General features: G+C 38.7%; 1 protein-coding gene across 1 annotated transcript in view; it reads left to right on the forward strand.

The window, feature by feature from the left end:
* Positions 1 to 24,496, forward strand: part of LOC121387427 — a 176,049-nt gene extending 151,553 nt beyond the window's left edge. The window contains exons 45-53 of the mRNA XM_041518538.1: positions 3,434 to 4,009; positions 6,107 to 6,190; positions 8,455 to 8,541; positions 10,858 to 10,938; positions 11,822 to 11,887; positions 13,946 to 14,011; positions 15,557 to 15,637; positions 19,102 to 19,303; positions 23,145 to 24,496. Coding sequence (XP_041374472.1) covers positions 3,434 to 4,009; positions 6,107 to 6,190; positions 8,455 to 8,541; positions 10,858 to 10,938; positions 11,822 to 11,887; positions 13,946 to 14,011; positions 15,557 to 15,637; positions 19,102 to 19,303; positions 23,145 to 23,333 — 1,432 coding nt within the window. The 3' untranslated portion in view covers positions 23,334 to 24,496. The remainder of the gene's footprint in view (positions 1 to 3,433; positions 4,010 to 6,106; positions 6,191 to 8,454; positions 8,542 to 10,857; positions 10,939 to 11,821; positions 11,888 to 13,945; positions 14,012 to 15,556; positions 15,638 to 19,101; positions 19,304 to 23,144) is intronic.
* Positions 24,497 to 26,045: the final 1,549 nt, after the last annotated feature.

Consider the following 26,045-nt stretch of genomic DNA (forward strand, 5'->3'; position numbering starts at 1 on the left):
TCAAACACCCACATATATGTAGCTCGTTCCAACCAGTGCACCACAACTGGTCAAAGGCTGTGGTATGTGCTTTACTGTCTGTGGGAAAGTGCATATAACAGATCTCTTGTTGCATTAAGACAATGTCTACGAGTCGTAATTACCAAATGTTTGACATCCAATAGCCGACGATTAACATATCAATGTGCTCTAGTGGTGTCGTTAAACAAAACAAATTTCTTCTTCCCTCTCATTCATTTATTTACCTTCCCGCAACTTTTCTTTACTTTTAAAGTTATGAAATAATGCCTAAAAATTTATGTCAGATAGCTTTGATATGATAATTAAATGCAAAACCTACAACAGTGTAAATGATATCTTAATGTCCTTCATCTTTGTGGGCAGAAATTCAAAAGTGTTGGTAAAGGACGTTCCCAGGGGTCGCTACAAGGAATCGGATAACAAAAATGAAGTATTAGTTGGGACACTGTAGGTGTATCATAAATCTCATAAAAGTGACTGCTTAAGTTAAAGGTACATGCTCTGCTAAAGTTAAGGAACATGCTCTGCTTAAGTTAAAGATGCATGCTCTGCTTAAGTTAAAGGTACCTGCACTGCTTAAGTTGAAGGTTAAGTTAAGGTACGTACATGCTCTGCTTAAGTTAAAATATGCATACTTTGCTTAACCTTTAGACTACTGGATTAATTTTTAACAAAAACCACGTTGAGTGGGTACAAGTTTATAATTTTTACTCACATATATTCACTCAAATGTTTCATAAATACATGAAATAAAGTTCATATATGAATCGGTAAGTATTATTTTCGTGTCTTTTTTTGTCATTTTTATTGTTTTAGATCGGCTAATGGTGATTAAAATTAGGCAAAAAATCGAAAAAGTTGCGTTTAGTTACGGGCATTTGTGGCCAGCTGTCCAGTATTTATGTCCATTATTCCCGATAACAGTGGTTTTCTGACCAGAATTTTTTTTTAAACCCGAACTACGATTCATATTGCAATATTTGGTAATTTTCGTTGTTGGTAAAACGATCAAATTTATTATTAAATTAGCTGTTACAATCAGCTATCGATCCCTGAAAATTACCGCGACGTGCCGCCATTGTTGTCAAGCGAAAATACTTGCCGAAAACCACTTTTTGAACTCAAAATTTCAAGGTATTTTCAATTGAAAAAATCAAAACAAAAACCACCATTTTGAAAAAAAATCTTTTTTCTTTAATTATATTTCCGTTTCCGGTGAGTGTCGTGTGCAAAACGGCGGGAAATATGAATTGGGGAATGCACTGTATACAGTGTTCAGTATATCGACTGACGTGACGTTGGGCGAGATATCTCGCCTGCAGTAGTCAGAAGGTTAAGTTAAGGTGCGTGCTCAGCTTAATTAAGTTAAAATATGCATGATTTGCAGAAGTCAAGGTACATGCTCTGCTTAAGTTAAAGTTAAGTTAAAATATGCCTATACTCTGCTTATGTTAAAGATGCATGCTCTGCTTAAGTTAAAGATGCCTGCTCTTCTTAAGTTAATTAAAAATGCATGCTCTAGCTAAGTTAAAGGAATATGCTGTTCTTAAGTTAAAGGCATATTCTCTGCTTTAGTTATCGGTATGTGCTCTGCTATGTTAAAGGGGTATGCTCTGCTTAAATTAAAAGTGCAGGCTGCTTAATTTAAAGGTATATGCTGTGCTTAAGTAAAAGTACATGTTCTGTTTAAGTTAGAAGGTTCATGCTCTAATTTCCAACTCTATAATTGTTTTAATGGATAAGTGTGAAACAGGATGTTACTCAATTGTAGAGCATTTAACTGAGGTACAGTGGGTCATTAGTTCAATCCCCCTCAGTGGACAAGTTGGGTATTTTCTTGTTCTAACAAGTGTACCTCTATTAGTACATGTACATCAAAAACGGTGGTATTTACTGTCTTGTCTATGGTAAAGTGCATATAAAAGATCCTTTAAATTGTTGCTATTCGGTAGAAGTCTGTGTCAACAGGGCCTCATGCACTATCTCTTTTTCTCTCTCTCTATCTGTCTGTCTGTCGATCGATCACTCTGTCACTCTTTCTATCATTCTCTTTCTCACATTCTCTTTCTCCCATCTCTCTGTATCTCTGTCTCTCTCTCCCTCTCTCTATGTCTGTCTTTGTCTCTCTCTCTCTCTCTCTCTCTCTCTCTCTCTCTCTCTCTCTCTCTCTCTCTCTCTCTCTCTCTCTCTCTCTCTCTGTCGATCACTCTGTTTAACTCTCTTTCACTCTGTCACTCTTTCTCACATCTCTCTCACTCTCTGTCTCGCTCTCTCTCTCTCTCGTCCATTGGGCTATTTCTCATTCCAGCCAGTGCACCACGACTGGTATATCAAAGGCCGTGGTATGTGCTATCCTGTCTGTGGGATGGTACATATAAAAGAACCCTTGCCGCTAATCAAAAAGAGTAGCCCATGAAATGGTGACAGTGGGTTTCCTCTCTCAATATCTGTATGGTCCTTAACCATATGTCTGACACCATATAACTGTAAATAAAATGTGTTGAGTGCATCATTAAATAAAACATTTCTTTCTTTGTCTCTATCTCCCTTGCTCTCTCAACATTCTCTCATCCATCCATCCATCCTTCCACATTCACCTATTGATTCATATATTCATTCATAAAGTAATTAATTCATTCATTTGTTTGTTCATTAATTCACTCACTCACTCACTCACTCACTCACTCACTCACTCACTCACTCACTCACTCACTCACTCACTCACTCACTCATTCATTCATTCGACCTACAAATAACTCAACTACTATCCCTTGTTACATATTCAAGTTTGATATTTCAGCAGTATATATAGAGCCCTTGACGTAGGTACACAGGGTCACAGTATTGATTGCCCTCAACACAACAGTTGTTTCCCCATCTCAACCAGTTACCCACTACTGGTACATCAAAGGCCATGTCATGTACTGTTATTTGGATGAAAAAGATCATATAAAAGATGCCTTGCTGCTTTAGCATTACAAGTAACCTACCCAGTATATTGCAGCAATCTTTCTTTTCTTTTGAGATGGGATGTAGCCCAGTGGTAAAGCACTCACTTGATGTGCGGTCGGATTGGGATCGATCACCATCAGCAAGCTTACTGGACTATTTCTCATTCCAGCCAGTGCACCACAACTGGTATATCAAAAGGCTGTGGTATGCACTATCCTATCTGGGGGATGGTGCATATAAAAGATCTCTTAATGGAGAAACGTAGCTGGTTACCTCTCTAAGACTATATGTCAGAATTACCAAATGTTTGACATCCAATAGCCAATGATTAATATATCAATGTGCTGTAGCTGTGTCGTTCAACAAAACCATTTTTTTGCTGTTGATGAAATGGTGAAATAACTATTATGTATTAAACACCAAATAGCCATGGGTTAAAATTCCTTTCCTTTCATTGTAGACATCTTGGTAAAAAGGGTGAAAAGACTTCAAAGGGATCTGTGGAAGACATAGCTTTGGAATCTGACAGCAGATTTGATTTACAGCGAAGCAGCATCAAATTGTCGCATGTTGCCATGTCATTACCAAATGCAACCAAGTCATTACCAAATCAAACCAAGTCATTGCAGCATACCGCCAGTTCATTGCAGCATACCGCCAGTTCATTATCAGAAGTCGCCAGTTTATTACCACAGGACACCAGGTCATTACCACAGGTCGCCAGTTCATTATCACAGGTCACCAGTTCATTACCGCAGGTCGCCAGTTCATTACCGCAGGTCACCAGTTCATTACCACAGGTCGCCAGTTCATTACTCCAGGTCACCGGTTCATTACCGCAGGTTACCGGTTCATTATCACAGGTCACTGGTTCATTACCGCAGGTCACCAGTTCATTATCACAGGTTGCCAGTTTATTATCGGAGGTTGCCATTTCATCACCACAGGTCGCCAGTTCATTACCACAGGTCACCAGTTCATTACCACAGGTCACCAGTTCATCATTGCACATGGCCAGTTCATCACAAGATCAGGTGTAAGTACATGATAAAATAGAATGGAGGAGGCACATGTAGGTCAATAGTAGAGCACTTGCCAGAAGTTAGACTAAGAGTTAGACTCTTAGAGTTATACCCTCAGTGTTAGACTCACAGAGTTAGACCCTCAGAGTTAGACCCTCAGTGTTAGACTCACAGAGTTAGACCCTCAGAGTTAGACCCTCAGAGTCAGACCTTATGAGTTAGACCCTCAGAGTTAGACCTTATGAGTTAGACCCTCAGAGTTAGACTCTCAGAGTCAGACCTTATGAGTTAGACTCTCAGAGTCAGACCTTATGAGTTAGACCATCAGAGTTAGGCTCTTAGAGTTAGACCCTCAGAGTTAGGCTCTCAGAGTTAGACCCTCAGAGTTAGGCTCTCAGAGTTAGACCCTCAGAGTTAGACTCACAGACCCTCAGAGTTAGACTCACAGAGTTAGACCCTCAGTGTTAGACCCTCAGTGTTAGACTCACAGAGTTAGACCCTCAGTGTTAGACCCTCAGAGTTAGACTCTCAGAGTCAGACCTTATGAGTTAGACTCTCAGAGTCAGACCGTATGAGTTAGACCCTCAGAGTTAGACCCTTAGAGTTAGACCCTCAGAGTTAGGCTCTCAGAGTTAGACCCTCAGTTAGATCCTCAGAGTTAATCCCTCAGTGTTAGACTCACAGAGTTAGACCCTCAGTGTTAGACCCTCAGAGTTAGACCCTCAGTGTTAGACCCTCAGAGTTAGACCCTCAGTGTTAGACCCTCAGTGTTAGACCCTCAGTGTTAGACTCACAGAGTTAGACCCTCAGAGTTAGACCCTCAGTTAGACCCTCAGAGTTAATCCCTCAGTGTTAGACTCACAGAGTTAGACCTTCAACGTTAGACCCTCAGAGTTAGAGTCAGAGTTAGACCCTCAGAGTCAGACTCTCAAAGTTAATCTCTCAGAGTTAGGCCCACTGGGTTTGGCCTAGTTACCCATGACCATATATTAAAGACAGTGGTATCTGTATTTCTGTCCATGTGAAGGTAGATATAAACGAATCCTTGCTGCTATTTGTTGGGAGTAGGCTATGTGGCAGCAGATAGCTGGTTTTATCTTTTACAATGAAAACCCAGTGTTGAAATGAAATATACCAGACACAAAGTCTCCAATATGTTTGACACCTATAAGAGCCAGTGATGAGATGATGCTCACATTGTTCGACATTTCCTCTTTTCCTTTTCCTTTTCTCATTCTTTCAATTATCTTTTTCATCTATCACCCTCTGCCTATCATTCTCATTACCATAATATAATAAAATGATGTAGCACAGTGGTAAAGCACTCACCTGATGTGTGATCCGTCTAGGATCGATCCCCGTTGGTGGGTTCATTGGGATACATGTATTTCTTGATTCAGCCAGTCCTCGATCCACAACTGGTGTCACAAAACCATCAATAAAAATGTGTTGAGAGCGTTGTTAAATCAAACATTCCTTCCTTCCTTGGGGTAGATTTCATGGCATTGCTAGTCCATGGCTTGGCAGCCGCTGGTTTCCTCTCTCATTAGCTGTGTGGTCCTTAAAACCATATGTTTGATGCCACATGGCAGTAATGATAAATATGCTGAGTGCATTATTAAATAAATAATTTATTTCTTCTTTCTTCCTTCCTTCCTTCCTTCCTTTCTTCCTTCCTTCCTTCTTCTTGCCTTCCTTCCTTTCTTCTTGGCTATTTCTCATTCAAAGCCAGTGCTCCACAACTGGTGTAACAAAGGCCGTAATATGTACTATCCTGTCTGGGGAATGGTGCATATAAAAGAACCCTTGCTGCTAAATAAAAAGAGTAGCCCATGAAATGGCGACAATGTGTTTCCTCTCTCAATATCTGTGTGGTCCTTAACCATATGTTTGACGCCATATAATCAAAGCAAACAAACAAAGTTTGTTTTTTATTTAACGACGCCACTAGAGCACATTGATTTTTTATCTTATCATCGGCTATTGGACGTCTATGCCATATAACCAGCCGTAAATAAAATGTGTTGAGTGTGTCATTAAATAAAACATTTCTTTCCTTTCTTCTTCTTCTGAAAGACATGGCCAGTCATGGAGTTTTATATTCCTTTCAGACCACCTGAACAGAGTGTAGATCGTGAATATGATGCACCAGGAATTAAACAAGACGGGGATACATTGGAGAAAGATCAGAAGTTGTAAGTACAATGAAACTCCTATAAACCGGACAACCTCGGGACCAAGTAAAAAGTCCAGTTGTAAGAGGTATCCAGTTTAGAGAGGTTCTCTTCTGTACAGATATTTAAAAAAAGGACTATGAAAAATGTCCAGCTTTGAGGGAATTCCGGATTACAGAGGGTCCTGTATTCAGAGGTTTCACTGTATATGATCAAATAGAATTGGGGGTGGGGGTGGGGGGGGGGGGGGGGGGATGGAGAATGTAGCTGAGTAACAGAGCACTTGCCTGAAGTGGAACATTGCATTTAAACATTATGATCATTTACAGAACGTACAACTATACCATAATCAATTTGAAAATTTAAAATAATAACTGCTATTTAACATTTGAGAATTATGTAGTACTTGACGACACCACTAGAGCACATTGATTTATTTAATCATATCGGCTGTTGGATGTCAAACATTTCGTAATTTTGACATATGGTCTTAGTGAAGAAACCCGCTACATTTTTTCATTAGTAACAAGGGATATTTTATATGCACCATCCCACAGACAGGATAGCACATGAAACGGCCTTTGGTATACCAACTGTGGTGCACTGGCTGGAACGAGAAATGGCCCACTGATGAGGATCGATCCCAAACCAACCGTGCATCCAGCGAGCACTTTACCACTGGGCTACATCCTGCCCCGATGTAGTACTTGAACTCTGAAATTTGCATACCAGATTGCAGTGTGATATACTGATCAAAATGTTGCTTGATATAACAGCTTACCTTTTTTTTTTTTTTTTTTTTTTTTTTTTGCACTGGGATGCAGCCCAGTGGTAAAGTGCTCACCTAAATTGTGTGATGTGATCAGTCTACGATTGGTGGGCCAATTTGAACTAGTTCTCGTTCCAGCCAGCGCACCACAGATGGTATATCAAAGGCTGTGGTATGTGCTAACATGTCTGTGTGATGCTGCATATAAAAGATCCCTTGCTAATAATGGAAAAGAGTAGCCCATTACGTGGTGACAGCGGATTTCCTCTCTCGGTATTATATGTATGATCCTTAACCATATGACTGGCCTCGGTGGTGTAGTGGTTAGGCCATCGGTCTACAGGCTGGTAGGTACTGGGTTCAGATCCCGGTCGATGGCATGGGATTTTTAATCCAGATACTGACTCCAAACCCTGAGTGAGTGCTCCACAAGGCTCAATGGGTAGGTGTAAACCACTTGCACCGACCAGTGATCCATAACTGGTTCAACAAAGGCCATGGTTTGTGCTATCCTGCCTGTGGGAAGCGCAAATAAAAGATCCCTTGCTGCTAATCGGAAAGAGTAGCCCATGTAGTGGCGACAGCGGGTTTCCTCTTAAAATCTGTGTAGTCCTTAACCATATGTCTTATGCCATATAACCGTAAATAAAATGTGTTGAGTGCATCGTTAACTAAAACTTTTCTTTCTTTCTTTCCTTAACCATATGTCCCATGCCATTTAACCATAATTAAAATGTGTTGATTGTGTTATGAGATCAAACATTTCTTCCATCTGTCCTTTTCTCTTTTTAGTTGGCAGATCCAGAGGGGGGTCACATGGTTGTCATAACCCCCCACCCATCCATTTGAAGTGTCCTTTCTAATGAATAAAAGAACCTATACTCGTCACCTATAATATACAACACAACATTGTCCTGGAAACATGTCTGAGTATCTTCATGTCAAAGGGGTGGGACGTAGCCTAGTGGTAAAATGCTCGCTTGATGTGTGGTCAGTCTTGGATCGATCCCCGTTGCTGGACCCATTGGGTTAAATTTTGTCGTTCCAGCCAGTGCACCATGACTGGTGTGTAAAAGATTGTGGTATGTGTTATCCTGTTTGTGGGATGGTGCATATAACAGATCCCTTGCTATTAATGGAAAAATGTAGCAGGTTTCCTCTCCAAGACTCTATATGTCAAAATTACGAGTCGGAATCACCAAATGTTTGACATCCAATAGCCAATGGTTAATAAATCAATGTGCTGTAGTGGTGTCGTTAAACAAAACAAACTTTAACTTTTAACTTCATTTCAACATTTTCTGAGTAATTCTCGCACCTGCTCACGCCCCTCACCCACCCCCACACCACGCAGATCTCATTCCCATCGAGGGCTCGGTTCATTTGCTTTCATCAAACATAAATCTGACATCTTTAGAATTTTGTGACCCCCCCCCCCTTTACAAAACCCCAGATATGCCCCTATTATTCTGAAACACATGGACAGCTAGTAATATAGGTTTAATATTCCTTTCAGACCTCTCCTATCTGTTAAGAGAATGCGGGAATATCATCTACCAGGAATTAAACATGTTGACCACACATGGAAAAAACATCACAACATGTAAGTACACAATGAACTGGAAGAGAGGCAGGATGTAGAATAAATAGGCAGGATGTAGGTCAGTCTTAGAGCATTCATTACGTGTATTTCATTACAAAACGAATAGAAGATGTAAGGATATGATGAAATAGAACAGAGGCAGGATGTAGGTCAGTCTTAGAGCATTCATTACGTGTATTTCATTACAAAACAATCAGAAGATGTAAGGATATGATGAAATAGAACAGAGGCAGGATGTAGGTCAGTCTTAGAGCATTCATTACGTGTATTTCATTACAAAACAATCAGAAGATGTAAGGATATGATGAAATAGAACAGAGGCAGGATGTAGGTCAGTCTTAGAGCATTCATTACGTGTATTTCATTACAAAACAATCAGAAGATGTAAGGATATGATGAAATAGAACAGAGGCAGGATGTAGGTCAGTCTTAGAGCATTCATTACGTGTATTTCACTACAAAACAATCAGAAGATGTAAGGATATGATGAAATAGAACAGAGGCAGGATGTAGGTCAGTCTTAGAGCATTCATTACATGTATTTCATTACAAAACAATCAGAAGATGTAAGGATATGATGAAATAGAACAGAGGCAGGATGTAGGTCAGTCTTAGAGCATTCATTACGTGTATTTCACTACAAAACAATCAGAAGATGTAAGGATATGATGAAATAGAACAGAGGCAGGATGTAGGTCAGTCTTAGAGCATTCATTACGTGTATTTCATTACAAAACAATCAGAAGATGTAAGGATATGATGAAATAGAACAGAGGCAGGATGTAGGTCAGTCTTAGAGCATTCATTACGTGTATTTCATTACAAAACAATCAGAAGATGTAAGGATATGATGAAATAGAACAGAGGCAGGATGTAGGTCAGTCTTAGAGCATTCATTACGTGTATTTCATTACAAAACAATCAGAAGATGTAAGGATATGATGAAATAGAACAGAGGCAGGATGTAGGTCAGTCTTAGAGCATTCATTACGTGTATTTCATTACAAAACAATCAGAAGATGTAAGGATATGATGAAATAGAACAGAGGCAGGATGTAGGTCAGTCTTAGAGCATTCATTACGTGTATTTCATTAAAAAACGAATAGAAGATGTAAGGATATGATGAAATAGAACAGAGGCAGGATGTCGGTCAGTGGTGGAGAACTCACTATTTCTTTACAGTTAACAACTACAAGAACATTGACAGAGCTTACGTACAATGGATAGAATTTTGTGTTAGCCAATTTTAACACAGGTAGAATATTTCCTCAAAACTTTTTTTTTTTAGCCAAATAATAAATGTAGCCGCTAGTAAAAATTAGCCATCGGCTAAATTGTAAATGGACAGGGTGAGCTTGATTTGAGACTTATGTTGCAATTTCTGAAACTTTCATACCAAATGGCAATGCAATTTACTGAAACAAAATATTCCTTTCTGTCGTTCCTTTTGGGATGAGACATAGTCCAGATCTCTGAGAATTTAAAATTGGTGTGACCAATTTATGGCTTATGATAAACAAATTCAGATAACCTATTTCGTATCTGCATAAAGGTTGTGTTAAATTACACTTGTGCAAATGTCACATGAACGAACCGATCATTTCTGCAATTTTCAGAGACCGGTAGCCAAGTGTTGGATTGGATTGGATTAGATAACGTGCCTATATCCAGTTAAGGTTCAAGCATGTCACTCCCGGGCACAGTCTCCGACTTTGCCAGTGATTGGGTCCAGGACAGTAGGGGGGTGGGGGGTACAGATGGAAATGGACAGAATTTGGAAAATAGCAATTAGTGAAAAAGTTAATAGAGTTTAATTAAAAAATAAAATAAAAAGTTAATAATCCAAAAATAAAAAGAATGACTACTTCAGTAGTGGATCCAGAAAATCCATTTAGGGGGGCCCCAGTGATATGAGGTGGAATGCCAAGGGAACTTTGGGGAAGGTTTGGAGGAGGATCGTAAAAAATAATTAAAATTAATATATAATAAAATTATAATATTTATAATATAAAATATAATTTAGGGGGTAGGTGGGCCCCTGGGGCCCCCCTAGATCTGCCTCTGACTCGGCCGAATATTGATATAATTTGGAGCATATTTTAGAAGTATTAAAGTCCCTACCTGATGCCCTATTAACCAAGGATCAATACCCATGGATGCATGACCCATGGCGTTGGAATATTTTTTGATGTCATGTAGCCATATATAAATTAAAATGTGTCAACTGTGTTATTAAATACAACTTTCTTTCTTTCTTCTGTTTTTGTATCTTATCGTGAAGCATATGAACAATAATGAAATTATATTTATTTCAGACCATCTGTACAGACTATGGTTGAATATAGTCTACCGATACTCAAAAAAGGTGGCCGTGCATTACGAAATGATAAGAAGATGTAAGTACATGATAAATTATAATAGAGGCAGGATGTAGCTCAGTGGTAGATCACTCGTCTGAAGTGCATTCAGGGCCGTAGCTAGTGGGGTGGTGGAGGGCAATTTTTTTTAATGGTTATTGATATTGACACTTTAAGTATGTAACCTCCCTGAAATGGCTGCAAAATGGTATTTTCGGATCCTCTAGATTTAAAAATTTCCTGGGGGGGGGGGGGGGGGGGGGGGCATACAGACAATGATCTAAGAATGATCTAACAGTGATCTAACTCTTAGGAGCTAACTTCAGGAAGGTTCAATCCTAAGTTTCATTGCACTTCCACCACTGTGTGAAGGGGCGAGATGTAGCTCAGTGGTATAAAGCATTCGCTTGCTGCGCGGTTGGTTTTGGGATCGATCCCCGTCAGTGGGCCCATTGGGCTGTTTCTCATTCCAGCAAGTGCACCACAACTGATATATTAAAGGCCGTGGTATGTGCTATCCTGTCTGTAGTGGGTTTCCTCTCTAAGACTGTAAAAATTACCAAATGTTTGACATCCAATAGCCGATGATTGATAAATCAGTGTGCTCTAGTGGTGTCGTTAAACAAAACAAACTTGACCTTTCTCTCTGTTGGAACATACCTTATATCTGATAATATAGTCACCATGTATGTTATATGTATATAGGAGAGTGCCTCGTCAGTTGTTAAACTTGTGTCCGATTCTTTTGTTCTTTATACAATAAAATATGTTTTCAGTCAAAAGAATCCTTTTTCTGCTAATGGAAAAAATGTAGTGTTTTTTTCTTTGAACACTATATGCATTGTTAAAACATATCTTCTTTATTTTATGTTCTCTTATTGTGAAACACATGGACAATACTGATGTTTTATATTGCTTTCAGTCCGTCAATGGATGAACATCATACACCGAGAATTAAACAAGACACATTACACAAATATGAGAAAAGGTAAGAACATGGTAAAATAGAATTCGAGAAGTCGGATGTAGTTCAGTCGTAGAAAGTTTGTTTTGTTTAACAACACCACTAGGTTTCCTCGAACACTAATATCACTATACAGTGGACTCTGTCTAAACCGGACTCACTTCGTACCGTCGAAATAGTCCGGTTTACATAGAGGATCGGTTTAAATAGACTTCATCCAGAGTTATGGTTCTTGAATGATTGACAACTCACGATCAACAATGACATATGAACCCATGGATGGTTGGAAAACACAGTCATACAAGCCAGATTTGCAATCGATTATTTCACAGACATAAAAAATATATTTAAAGGGACATTCCTGAGTTTGCTGCAATTTTTAAGATGTTATCGACTAACAGAGACTTTTTAACAATTGTAATTACATATCAAATATATTTTTCTGCATAAAGTATTAGTGGCTGCATATTAAAACGTGCTTCTGGTCATTTCTAATATTTGTACTAGGTTAAATTTCATTTTATTTCCTAAAACATTATTTATTTATTCGTACGTACGAAATTATTTGAATACAAAATCCAGATCTAACGGCCTACCGCAATTAGAGTAAACTTCACACAAGTGTGATTACATTTTGTATTTGATCTCGCGACGGCATCCTGATTACTTGGCAATTGACGATCATTGTTCAACTAATTAAGCAACCCGTCGTTCAGTCAAATCCCAATCCGGTGTATAGACAGAGGTAATTAATGCATAAATGGTTCTTTCGTTCTTGATTTTTGATCCGGAGTCCGGAGTAGACAGAATACGGATTAGGCAGAGATTTATACCTAAGAGATAAACGGTAGCTGGACGGGGCTTTAGAAATGGACCGGTTTACGCAGAGATCCGGATTACACAGAATCCAGTTTAGACAGAGTCCAATGAATACATTGTTAAAACATATCTTCTTTATTTCCTCTTCTCTCATCCTCGGGTATATTATGGGACAGAGCTATCCCATGAAAGAAAGCTATGTAAGAAATTTCTATCTCTCATCCTCAGGTATATGGGACAGAGCTATCCCATGAAAGAAAGCTATGTAAGAAATTTCTATCTCTCATCCTCAGGTATATGGGACAGAGCTATCCCATGAAAGAAAGCTATGTAAGAAATTTCTATCTCCCATCCTCAGGTATATGGGACAGAGCTATCCCATGAAAGAAAGCTATGTAAGAAATTTCTATCTCTCATCCTCAGGTATATGGGACAGAGCTATCCCATGAAAGAAAGCTATGTAAGAAATTTCTATCTCTCATCCTCAGGTATATGGGACAGAGCTATCCCATGAAAGAAAGCTATGTAAGAAATTTCTATCTCTCATCCTCAGGTATATGGGACAGAGCTATCCCATGAAAGAAAGCTATGTAAGAAATTTCTATCTCTCATCCTCAGGTATATGGGACAGAGCTATCCCATGAAAGAAAGCTATGTAAGAAATTTCTATCTCCCATCCTCAAGTATATGGGACAGAGCTATCCCATGAAAGAAAGCTATGTAAGAAATGTCTTTCTCTCATCCTCAGGTATATAGGACTGAGCTATCCCATGAAAGAAAGCTATGTAAGAAATTTCTATCTCACATGGGATATCACGTGCTTGTGCTTAATATATGATGTCGTTGGTAATACGTATGACATCATATTAATGTGAGATGTTGATGTGAGGTCATCAGATAACAATTTTAAATCAATATTTTGTCATTAAAACCTTCATTGTAAAAGCTATAATCTTGTTAATTTAATTTAAACATGGCAAATATGATAATGTAGTTTATTTATGATAAAATAGTTAAATAAAAAAAAAGCTACTTTTTCAGCCATCTTTGTCTGTTTGGTTAAAATAATACTTTATTTACTGAATGGATAAAAGAAAAAGAATGTGGTCATGTGAGAGAACAAGTACATGTACACCCTCGGTGGTGGAAATTTTTACCACCTCGGGTGTACTTTTTCTATCTCACATGACCGCATATGATGGAGTCTTATATTAGTTTATTGTGAAACACATGGACAATAATGAAGTTTTATACTGCTTTCAGTCCGTCAATGGATGAACATCATACACCGAGAATTAAACAAGACACATTACAAAAATATGAGAAAAGGTAAGAACATGGTGAAATAGAATTCGAGAAGTGGGATGTAACTCAGTGGTAGAAAAGTTTGTTTTGTTTAACAACACCACTAGAGCACATTGATTTATTAATCATTGGCTTTTGGATGTAAAGCATTTGGTAATTTTGACATAGACTAGAGAGGAAACCCGCTACATTTTTCCATTATAGCACATACCACAGCCTTTGATATACCAGTCGTGGTGCACTGGCTGGGATGACAAATAGCCCAATTAATGTGCCCACCGACTGGGATCGATCCTAGACCAACCGCACATCAAGCGAGTGCTTTACCACTGGGCTACGTCCCACTGCCAATAGTGGTAGAAGTGCAATGAATCTTAGGATTGAACAATCTTGGAGTTGGCCCCTAAGAGTTAGATCATTATTAGATCATCGAGTATTTATCCAGTTCCCACCAGGCTCTCATGACTGTATAATACAGTGCTATGTATTCTCTTGTCAGTGGGATGGTGCTAATAAAAGATCCCTTGCTGCTAATTGAAAAAGAGCAGCCCATGCTATGGCAAGCAGTGGGATTCTTTTTTCATTATCACTGAATCCATAACCATATGTCTGATGACATACATCCACTAATAAAATTGCGTTGAATGCATTGTTAAATAATTGGGTTTTTCTACTTCTTTCCTTTGTCTTATTCCCATAAGAATACCACACACACACACACAAACATAGACATATACAAAGACACACACACACACACACACACACACACACAGAGACACACACACAGACATACACACACACACACAGACACACATAGACACACACACAGACACACGCACACGCACATATACACATATACACAGGCACACACACAGAGACACACACACACACACACACACAGATACACACAGATACACACACACGTTGGAGTAAATCTTTGCATTTGGGCTCAAAACGATGGTAATGTTCAGGCAAAATGAGCTGGTCCGAAAACCTGCACATAATATTAGTTGTAATCTATGTGAAAAGGGACGGGACGTAGCCCAGTGGTAAAGCTCTCGCTTGATGCGTAGTCGGTTTAGGATCGATCCCTGTCGGTGGGTCCATTAGTCTGTTTCTCAAGCCAGTGCACCATGACTGGTATACATGTATATCAAAGGCCATGGTATGTGCTATCCTGTCTGTGAGATGGTGCAGATAAAAGATCCCTTACTACAAATTTTAAAAAGTGTAGCAAGTTTCCTCTCTTAGACTACGTGTCAGAATTACCAAATGTTTGACATCCAATAGCCAATGATTATTAATCAATGTGCTCTAGTGGTGTCGTTAAACAAAACAAACTGCCATGTAAAAATTCCTAGTGAATCATTTAGAACTCAAGCCCATATAGTTGGTTGTTTGGTAGTAATGAAAATATGAATAAACATTGTTGTTCAGATTTGGGCATTTTTATTTAATTCAGTCAAAAATCCTGCCTCGATCTTACCAGAAAACAAATGAGAGCCCATGTGTATGTCAATGCTTATTCTAAAACATGTGGACAATAATGAAATGTTATGTTCCTTTCAGACTAGCTATACAGACCATGGCTGAATATCAGTTACCAGAAATTAAAGCAGACAGGGATACAGTACTAAAAGATCAGAAGATGTAAGTACATAAGATTACATGTGGTACATGTAGTTTGGTGGTAGATCGATCGAGGCCTCACCTGAAGAGTTAATCCCTCAGTGTTGGGGTCAGGCCCTCAGAGTTAATCCCTCAGAGTTAATCCCTCAGTGTTAGACCCTCAGAGTTAATCCCTCAGTGTTAGACTCACAGAGTTAATCCCTCAGTGTTAGACTCACAGAGTTAATCCCTCAGTGTTAGACTCACAGAGTTAATCCCTCAGTGTTAGACCCTCAGAGTTAGGCCCTCAGAGTTAATCCCTCAGTGTTAGATCCTCAGAGTTATCCCTCAGTGTTAGACTCACAGAGTTAATCCCTCAGTGTTAGACTCACAGAGTTAATCCCTCAGTGTTAGACTCACAGAGTTAATCCCTCAGTGTTAGACTCACAGAGTTAATCCCTCAGTGTTAGACCCTCAGAGTTAGGCCCTCAGTGTTAGACTCACAGAGTTAATCCCTCAGTGTTAGACCCTCAGAGTTAATCCCTCAGTGTTAGACTCACAGAGTTAATCCCTCAGTGTTAGACCCTCAGAGTTAGGCCCTCAGAGTTAATCCCTCAGTGTTAGATCCTCAGAGTTAGGCCCTCAGTGTTAGACCCTCAGTGTTAGACCCTCAGTGTTAGACTCACAGAGTTAATCCCTCAGTGTTAGACCCTCAGTGTTAGACCCTCAGAGTTAATCACTCAGTGTTAGACCCTCAGAGTTAATCCCTCAGTGTTAGACTCACAGAGTTAATCCCTCAGTGTTAGACCCTCAGTGTTAGACCCTCAGAGTTAATCCCTCAGTGTTAGACCCTCAGAGTTAATCCCTCAGTGTTAGACCCTCAGTGTTAGACCCTCAGAGTTAATCCCTCAGTGTTAGACCCTCAGAGTTAATCCCTCAGTGTTAGACCCTCAGAGTTAGGCCCTCAGTGTTAGACCCTCAGAGTTAGACCCTCAGTGTTAGACCCTCAGAGTTAGACCCTCAGAGTTAATCCCTCAGTGTTAGACCCTCAGAGTTAATCACTCAGTGTTAGACCCTCAGAGTTAGGCCCTCGGTGTTAGACCCTCAGAGTTAATCCCTCAGTGTTAGACCCTCAGAGTTAATCACTCAGTGTTAGACCCTCAGTGTTAGACCCTCAGAGTTAATCACTCAGTGTTAGACCCGCAGTGTTAGACCCTCAGAGTTAATCCCTCAGTGTTAGACCCTCAGAGTTAGGCCCTCAGTGTTAGACCCTCAGAGTTAGACCCTCAGTGTTAGACCCTCAGTGTTAGACCCTCAGAGTTAGGCCCTCAGTGTTAGACCCTCAGAGTTAGACCCTCAGAGTTAATCCCTCAGTGTTAGACCCTCAGAGTTAATCACTCAGTGTTAGACCCTCAGAGTTAATCACTCAGTGTTAGACCCTCAGAGTTAGGCCCTCGGTGTTAGACCCTCAGAGTTAATCCCTCAGTGTTAGACCCTCAGTGTTAGACCCTCAGAGTTAATCACTCAGTGTTAGACCCTCAGAGTTAATCACTCAGTGTTAGACCCTCAGAGTTAGGCCCTCGGTGTTAGACCCTCAGAGTTAATCCCTCGGTGTTAGACCCTCAGAGTTAATCACTCAGTGTTAGACCCTCAGTGTTAGACCCTCAGAGTTAATCACTCAGTGTTAGACCCGCAGTGTTAGACCCTCAGAGTTAATCCCTCAGTGTTAGACCCTCAGAGTTAGACACCATCTGGGCACCAAATAGCCAAAGGTGTTGGATCTCGATCAGTTGGTAAAAACGCTTGTCTCAGGTACTTGTTAGAACGCTCGTCTCAGGTACTTGTTAGAACGCTCGTCTCAGGTACTTGTTCGAATGCTCGTCTCAGGTACTTGTTGGAACGCTTGTCTCAGGTACTTGTTGGAACGCTCGTCTCAGGTACTTGTTAGAACGCTCGTCTCAGGTACTTGTTCGAATGCTCGTCTCAGGTACTTGTTAGAACGCTCGTCTCAGGTACTTGTTAGAACGCTCGTCTCAGGTACTTGTTAGAACGCTCGTCTCAGGTACTTGTTCGAATGCTCGTCTCAGGTACTTGTTAGAACGCTCGTCTCAGGTACTTGTTAGAACGCTCGTCTCAGGTACTTGTTAGAACGCTCGTCTCAGGTACTTGTTCGAATGCTCGTCTCAGGTACTTGTTGGAACGCTCGTCTCAGGTACTTGTTAGAACGCTTGTCTCAGGTACTTGTTAGTCCATGGGCCAGATCCTGAAATTTAACAAATTGGTATCAACTTGGCAGGCAGTGTTTTTTTTAATAGCCCTATATGCCTGTGGTTAATAAATTAGTATGATAGACATGAATTTGTCCTCGCCTCATTATGTTTATGGGATGATATCCAGAAAAAAGTTACTCCTTAGAAAAATCTGTCACATTAATTTATTAACTATAGGCATAAAGGGGCTGTTAAAAAAACACCACAAGACTTTGCCCACCAAGTTGATACCAATTTCAGCTCTGGCCCATGGACTTAAGTGTCTTAGGATTGATCCTCTTTGGCAGACCCATTACCATTACACCATAACTTGTATATCAAAGACTGTGTCATGTGCTGTCCAGTCTGTTGGAAAGTACATATAAAAGATCCCTTGCTGCTAATGGAAAAATGTAGCGGGTTTCCTCTGAAGACTATAAGTCTATATTTTTAATCCTCTTGTAGTACCTGCAGGTACTTTTTAATAAAAAAACTCACATGCTAAAAGGAGATAAAATTTACTCTCCTTAAACTATAGTCTGTCCCACAGGGAACACCTTTTTTCATATTATGAAATTTACTAGAAGTTATTTATTTCTGAGCCGATTGATTTGTAAATTACACACAAAAATAGTCCTTTTTTGTTTTGTTATTTCTAAAACACTTTTACTTTTATTGTTATACGTCAAACAAAACTGAAAGTAATAGCAAAAAAACATTTTTATAGAATGATTGGACAGACTTTAGTATGATGGGAGTGATGGGGATCTCACATTAAATGGCAAGGTCATACAGGGACAATAATGATATGAAGTTTTATTTTTCTTTCAGACCATATGTAATGAGTATGGATGAATATCATCTTCCGAGAATTATGCAACAAACTAAACAAACAAAATGAAATTTAATGTTTTATTTAACGACGCATTCAGCACATTTTATTATAGTTATATGGCATCAGACATATTACGCACTCAACACATTTTATTTACGGTTATATGGCATCAGACATATGGTCAAGGACCACACAGATATTGAGAAAGGAAACCAGCTGTCGCCACTTCATGGACTACTCTTTTTAATTAGCAGCAAGGAATCTTTTATATGCACCATCCCACAGACAGGATAGTACATACCAAGGCCTTTGTTACACCAGTTGTGGAGCACTGGCTGGAACAAGAAATAGCCCAATGGGTCCACGAACTAAGCAAGGTTAAATACATGGACAATAATGATATGAAGTCTTATTTATTTCAGACCATCTGTACTGAGTGTGGATGACTATCATCTTCCGAGAATTAAACAAGACGGTCAGATATTTCAGTGGAAGCTACCGCACCCTCATGTGCCCAAGTCTGTTTCCCTGTCTGACAGTGTGGTGCCCTATGTCCGGACCGAGTACCATCACCTCTGTGACCACATGCGATTGTCCAAGAAGAAAATGCATCACTATATTTCGGTGAGTTTCAACCCAAGATAAAAAATTCTCCAGGTTTATCAGGATTTTTATTAACTCTCTTGACTAAAGTGGTGGGACATAGCACAGTGATAAAGCGCTCACTTGATTTGCGGTCGGTGGACCCATTGGGCTATTTCTTGTTCCAGCCAGTGCATGACGACTGGTATACCAAAGGCCGTGGTATGTGCTATCCTGTATCCTGTCTGTGGGATTATGCATATAAAAGATCTTTTGTTACCGACGGAAATATTTAGCAAGTTTTCTCTCTAAGACTATAATTATGTCAAAATTAACAAATGTTTGACATCCAATAGCCAATGATTAATAAATCAATGTGCTCTAGTGGTGTTGTTAAACAAAACATACTTTAACTTACTGTACATGACAGTTTTATTAAATTGCATTAATGCTAGTGGTGTAGTCGAAAATGAATGTCTAGTTCTATCATAAGAACAAGAATATATTTTTAATGAAATAATAATATATATTTCTAAAACCTTTGGTACTTTTTAATTAAACTCTGTGTGTATAATTATTTTTAACTGTTTGTTAATTAATTTGTGCTTTCCTTTTTTGCTGCTATATTTGTGAAGATTTCAAAATATTTGGCTAATTTTGAGTTGGCCAAAAATATTTTGACTTGTAACATACATGGTAAGTTAATGTTGTCCTCTGTGTCTTGGGGTTTTTTTCTATCTTCATTCTGTCTGTGTGTCTGTCTGTCTGTTTTTGTGTTTGTTTCTGTCTGTCTGGAGCGATGCACCCTAGCTTGACGTCTCACAATATAAATGTCACCTTCCATTGAAATCCATGTTAAATTGCCAAATTGAGATTGCTAAAAGAATGGCTTCTCATTGGAACTAATCATTGCAAACATAATTATATAAGCATCTATTTTCATGTCTCAGTTTTTTGCTGTGTGCAATATTGCAAAATAACATGGGCTTACCATTGAAAAATACATATTATTTTCATTGTTTCCCAATTATAAATGAGTATCTGAACCACAATTAGGAACTATAGTGGACCGTGATGAATGAACTGACCTGGAAGTGAACTGTGTAGTGAGACCTGAAATGTCTTCACAACTTTCATTTAAGAACCATTGTTAATTCTGACAGTGAAGGTAATATTTTATAAAAGATTATAATGACTTTTTAATTATGTATGGCATCAGACAACTAGAGTTTTCCTTCTTCACTTTGATTTGAAAAGCAACTGAGCATTATTCTACTTGACATACTTTTAAAGGGGGCTAGTTTTTTTCCTTTTGACTGTGTTTTGTTTTAGAAAAAACGAAAGTTATGTATACCTTTACTTTGTCTTAAAGATAGGCCCTAGTCAGAGTTATCCCACTTTACTTATTTTTAAGTAGAACCAGTTTTTACTCTTGAGTGTTTTAAAGAGAGTTAGCGGTCTTAATTTTGACTTATAGATACATAAAATTATCTAACCTACTTAGCTATGTTTTAAAAAGAGCCAGAGCCATAACAAATTAAATTAACAGGAGCTGGTTATATCAGTTGAATTTGTTTCTAAAAATAGAACCAGTTATATAATTTGACTTTTATTTTAAATGAAGCGAACATGATCCTTTCTGACCACAGTTAATTCACTTAAATGTATTTTTAAAAATTAAAAAAAAAAGCCAACTGACTTTTGTTATTATACCTGAATTTGTTTTTTAAAAACAAATCAGGAGTTATCCTTCTTCATTTTCTTTTTAAATCTGTTGGAGCTGGCTCACTTAATTGTTTTCAAAAGAACCAGAGTTATCTCTCTTCTCTTTTTAAGAGAACTAGAGTTATCGTTCTTGACTATTTTTTTAAGACTGCTAGAGTTATCTTTTTAAAAATATTTTTATAAGAGAGCCAGAGTTTTTTTGTAACTTTTTTAAGACAACCAGATTTATCTTTCTTGACTGTTTTTCTCTTTCTTTTTACGTGACTTGTTTTAAAGAAAGCAATCTTAATTACATGTAATTCCCCTTGTGCCAGATGTATTTTTTAAATTTTGTTAGAATGAAAGAAAGAAAGAAATGTTTTATTTAACGATGCACTCAACACATTTTATTTACGGTTATATGGTGTCAGACATATGGTTAAGGACCACACAGATTCTGAGAGGAAACCCACTGTCGCCACTTCATGGGCTACTCTTTCCGATTAGCAGCAAGGGATCTTTTATTTACCTTTAGTAAACTGAGATTAGCAGCAAGGGATATTTTATTTACCTTTAGTAAACTGAGATCCAGGTCGACGGTAACATGATTATTTACCTTTAGTGAACTGAGATCCTGGTCGACACTAACAACATGATTATTTACCTTGAGTTAACTGAGATCCTGGTCGACAGTAACAACATGATTATTTACCTTTAGTGAACTGAGACTATGGTCGACACTAACAACATGATTATTTACCTTGAGTTAACTCAGATCCTGGTCGACAGTAACAACATGATTATTTACCTTGAGTTAACTCAGATCCTGGTCGACAGTAACAACATGATTATTTACCTTGAGTTAACTGAGACTATGGTCGACACTAACAACATGATTATTTACCTTGAGTTAACTGAGATCCTGGTCGACACTAACAACATGATTATTTACCTTGAGTTAACTGAGATCCTGGTCGACACTAACAACATGATTATTTACCTTGAGTTAACTGAGATCCTGGTCGACAGTAACAACATGATTATTTACCTTGAGTTAACTGAGATCCTGGTCGACAGTAACAACATGATTATTTACCTTGAGTTAACTGAGATCCTGGTCGACAGTAACAACATGATTATTTACCTTTAGTGAACTGAGACTATGGTCGACACTAACAACATGATTAATATTTATGGACCCATTATCTGCTTTCTTTCCCCATCCCAAAACAAGTACCCCACGATTCATATATCAAAGGCTGTCGTATGTGCTGTCCTGTCTTTGGGAAAGTGTATATAAAAAATCCATTGCTGCTAATGGAAAAATGTATCAGGTTTCCTCTGATGTCTCTAGGTCAGAATTGTCACATTTGACATCCAGTAGGCATTGGCATCCAGTAACCAGTCAGTGGTCTTAATAAACAAAACAAACATTTAACTGTCATCTAATAACTAAACACCGGCCTCGGTGGCGTCGTGGTTAGGCCATCGGTCTACAGGCTGGTAGGTACTGGTTTTGGATCCCAGTCAAGCCATGGGATTTTTAATCCAGATACCGACTCCAAACCCTGAGTGAGTGCTCCGCAAGGCTCGATGGGTAGGTGTAAACCACTTGCACCGACCAGCAGTGTTCGAGATTAAAATTTTGGGGCAGTATCCCAGTTGGATACTAACATTTCAAAATCTGGTATCCCACCTGAGAATTTAGTATTATATGGTATCCCGGTGGGATACTGGGTTCTTGAAGTCTGGTATCCAAAATTAAATTCTGGTATCCCCGGGATATCGGGATACCGTTAATCTCGAACACTGCGACCAGTGATCCATAACTGGTTCAACAAAGGCCATGGTTTGTGTTATCCTGCCTGTGGGAAGTGCAAATAAAAGATCCCTTGCTGCTAATCGGAAAGAGTAGCCCATGAAGTGGTGACAGCGGGTTTCCTCTCAAAATCTGTGTGGTCCTTAACCATATGTCTGACGCCATATAACTGTAAATAAAATGTGTTGAGTGCGTCGTTAAATAAAACATTTCTTTCTTTGATCAGAGATGGGTTTCTATATCCCTGCCCTATATGGCCAGGACAGCATACATAGACATTAAGAGAATATAACCATGGAAATGAACTGAAATAGAAATGATGAAATTTTACATGAAATATATTTTTCTGTATTATTTCAGGGAGACGGTAAACAATCTACATTCCAGGAAATCGTGGAAGTTGAAAAGTTTTACAGTTACAGTCATTACTTAACACCAGATGATGACGATGATGAGGATGAGGAAGACCAAGAAATGCGTAAAGCTTTGGAATTACAACAAGCTGTAGCGTTTGAGACTTTTGTACAAGTACTCTTCAGTAGATCATAGTAAAAGACAGTGGATGATCCAGAAAATCCATTATGGGGGTTCCCAATGACATGAGGCAGAATGCATGCCAAGGGAACTTTGGGGGAGGTTTGGAGGTGGATGAAAATTAATATATAATAAAATTATAACTGGCAAAATCCTAGTACCGCCTCTAAAAAGAAATTGTTCTTACCATTCGGGCATTAAATCCACTAACTCTAGTTATTAGGTAAATTAAATTACACTGAACAGTAAAAGAAAGGCAAATATTACTTTTAGTTTTTGTGTGTATTAGAATTATCAATGTCTGTTTTCGTGTGTATTAGAATTATCAATGTCTGTTTTCGTGTGTATTAGAATTATCAATGTCTGTTTTCATGTGTATTAGAATTATCAATGTCCATTTCTGTGTGTATTAGAATTATCAGTGTCCATTTCTGTGTGTATTAGAATTATCAATGTCCATTTCTGTGTGTATTAGAATTATCAGTGTCCGTTTTTTTGTGTATTAGAATGATCAATATCCGTTTCTGTGTGTATTAGAATTATCAATGTCTGGTTTTGTGTGTATTAGAATTATCAATGTCTGTTTTTGTGTGTATTAGAATTATCAATGTCTGTTTTTGTGCGTATTAGAATTATCAGTCAGTTTTTGTGTGTATTAGAATTATCAATGTCAGTTGTTGTGTGTATTAGAATTGTCAATGTTTTGTGAAATGTTTAGGCCCATTTTGACAGTCTATTTATCAAATGAATTATCATTAATATACATACATATATATTTCTTGGTATAACAGCTTTTTCAAATAATCAATTTGAGCAAATCTAGTAATTTTAAGGTTTATCTGCTGTTTGTAATGGCTGTCAATGCATATTATGGGAACATTTTTTTTTGTATCACATCACAATTCATTACGTAAGTTTCCAAAGATCGTGACACAACTTTAAACTATTACACAGTAGTTGCTAATTAATTTCCAGTTGACTAATATAGCTAATCAAGTTTTGAAAAACATAATGTTCCCTGCATATCACATGATATAGAAACGATATGTACCCCGGGAAATTAGCGTCTTTAAGTTGTCATTAGGAAAACTGACAAATCCAAATTGTAGTTGAATATTATTATTTTATTAAAAAAAGAAAAATCACCAAAAACCAGAATGATAAAGTATGTCCCAATGGCTTGATTTTGTAGTTTTTTATTCAGAGGATGGGGGCAAGGTGTGTGTGTGATAAGACAGTTTCAGATAGATTACTGATGAAATAGTGCAAATCCAGGAACCTGTATTAATATAACTGGACAGCTGTAGCACGTCCAGGAACCTGTATTAATATAACCAGGAACCTGTATTAATATAACTGGACAGTTGTAGCACGTCCAGGAACCTGTATTAATATAACTGGACAGCTGTAGCACGTCCAGGAACCTGTATTAATATAACTGGACAGTTGTAGCACGTCCAGGAACCTGTATTAATATAACTGGACAGCTGTAGCACGTCCAGGAACCTGTATTAATATAACTGGACAGCTGTAGCACGTCCAGGAACCTGTATTAATATAACTGGACAGCTGTAGCACGTCCAGGAACCTGTATTAATATAACTGGACAGTTGTAGCACGTCCAGGAACCTGTATTAATATAACTGGACAGCTGTAGCACGTCCAGGAACCTGTATTAATATAACTGGACAGCTGTAGCACGTCCAGGAACCTGTATTAATATAACTGGACAGTTGTAGCACGTCCAGGAACCTGTATTAATATAACTGGACAGTTGTAGCACGTCCAGGAACCTGTATTAATATAACTGGACAGCTGTAGCACGTCCAGGAACCTGTATTAATATAACTGGACAGCTGTAGCACGACCAGGAACCTGTATTAATATAACTGGACAGCTGTAGCACGACCAGGAACCTGTATTAATATAACTGGACAGTTGTAGCACGACCAGGAACCTGTATTAATATAACTGGACAGTTGTAGCACGTCCAGGAACCTGTATTAATATAACTGGACAGCTGTAGCACGTCCAGGAACCTGTATTAATATAACTGGACAGTTGTAGCATGACCAGGAACCTGTATATCTGGACAGTTGTAGCATGACCAGGAACCTGTATTAATATAACTGGACAGTTGTAGCACGTCCAGGAACCTGTATTAATATAACTGGACAGTTGTAGCATGACCAGGAACCTGTATATCTGGACAGTTGTAGCACGTCCAGGAACCTGTATTAATATAACTGGACAGCTGTAGCACGTCCAGGAACCTGTATTAATATAACTGGACAGCTGTAGCATGACCAGGAACCTGTATTAATATAACTGGACAGATGTAGCACGTCCAGGAACCTGTATTAATATAACTGGACAGTTGTAGCACGTCCAGGAACCTGTATTAATATAACTGGACAGCTGTAGCACGTCCAGGAACCTGTATTAATATAACTGGACAGCTGTAGCACGTCCAGGAACCTGTATTAATATAACTGGACAGCTGTAGCACGTCCAGGAACCTGTATTAATATAACTGGACAGTTGTAGCACGACCAGGAACCTGTATTAATATATCTGGACAGTTGTAGCACGTCCAGGAACCTGTATTAATATAACTGGACAGCTGTAGCACGTCCAGGAACCTGTATTAAGGATAACTGGACAGTTGTAGCACGTCCAGGAACCTGTATTAATATAACTGGACAGCTGTAGCACGTCCAGGAACCT

This window comes from Gigantopelta aegis, chromosome 13, assembly GCF_016097555.1.
Source record: "Gigantopelta aegis isolate Gae_Host chromosome 13, Gae_host_genome, whole genome shotgun sequence".
Classification (NCBI taxonomy): Eukaryota; Metazoa; Mollusca; class Gastropoda; order Neomphalida; family Peltospiridae; genus Gigantopelta; species Gigantopelta aegis.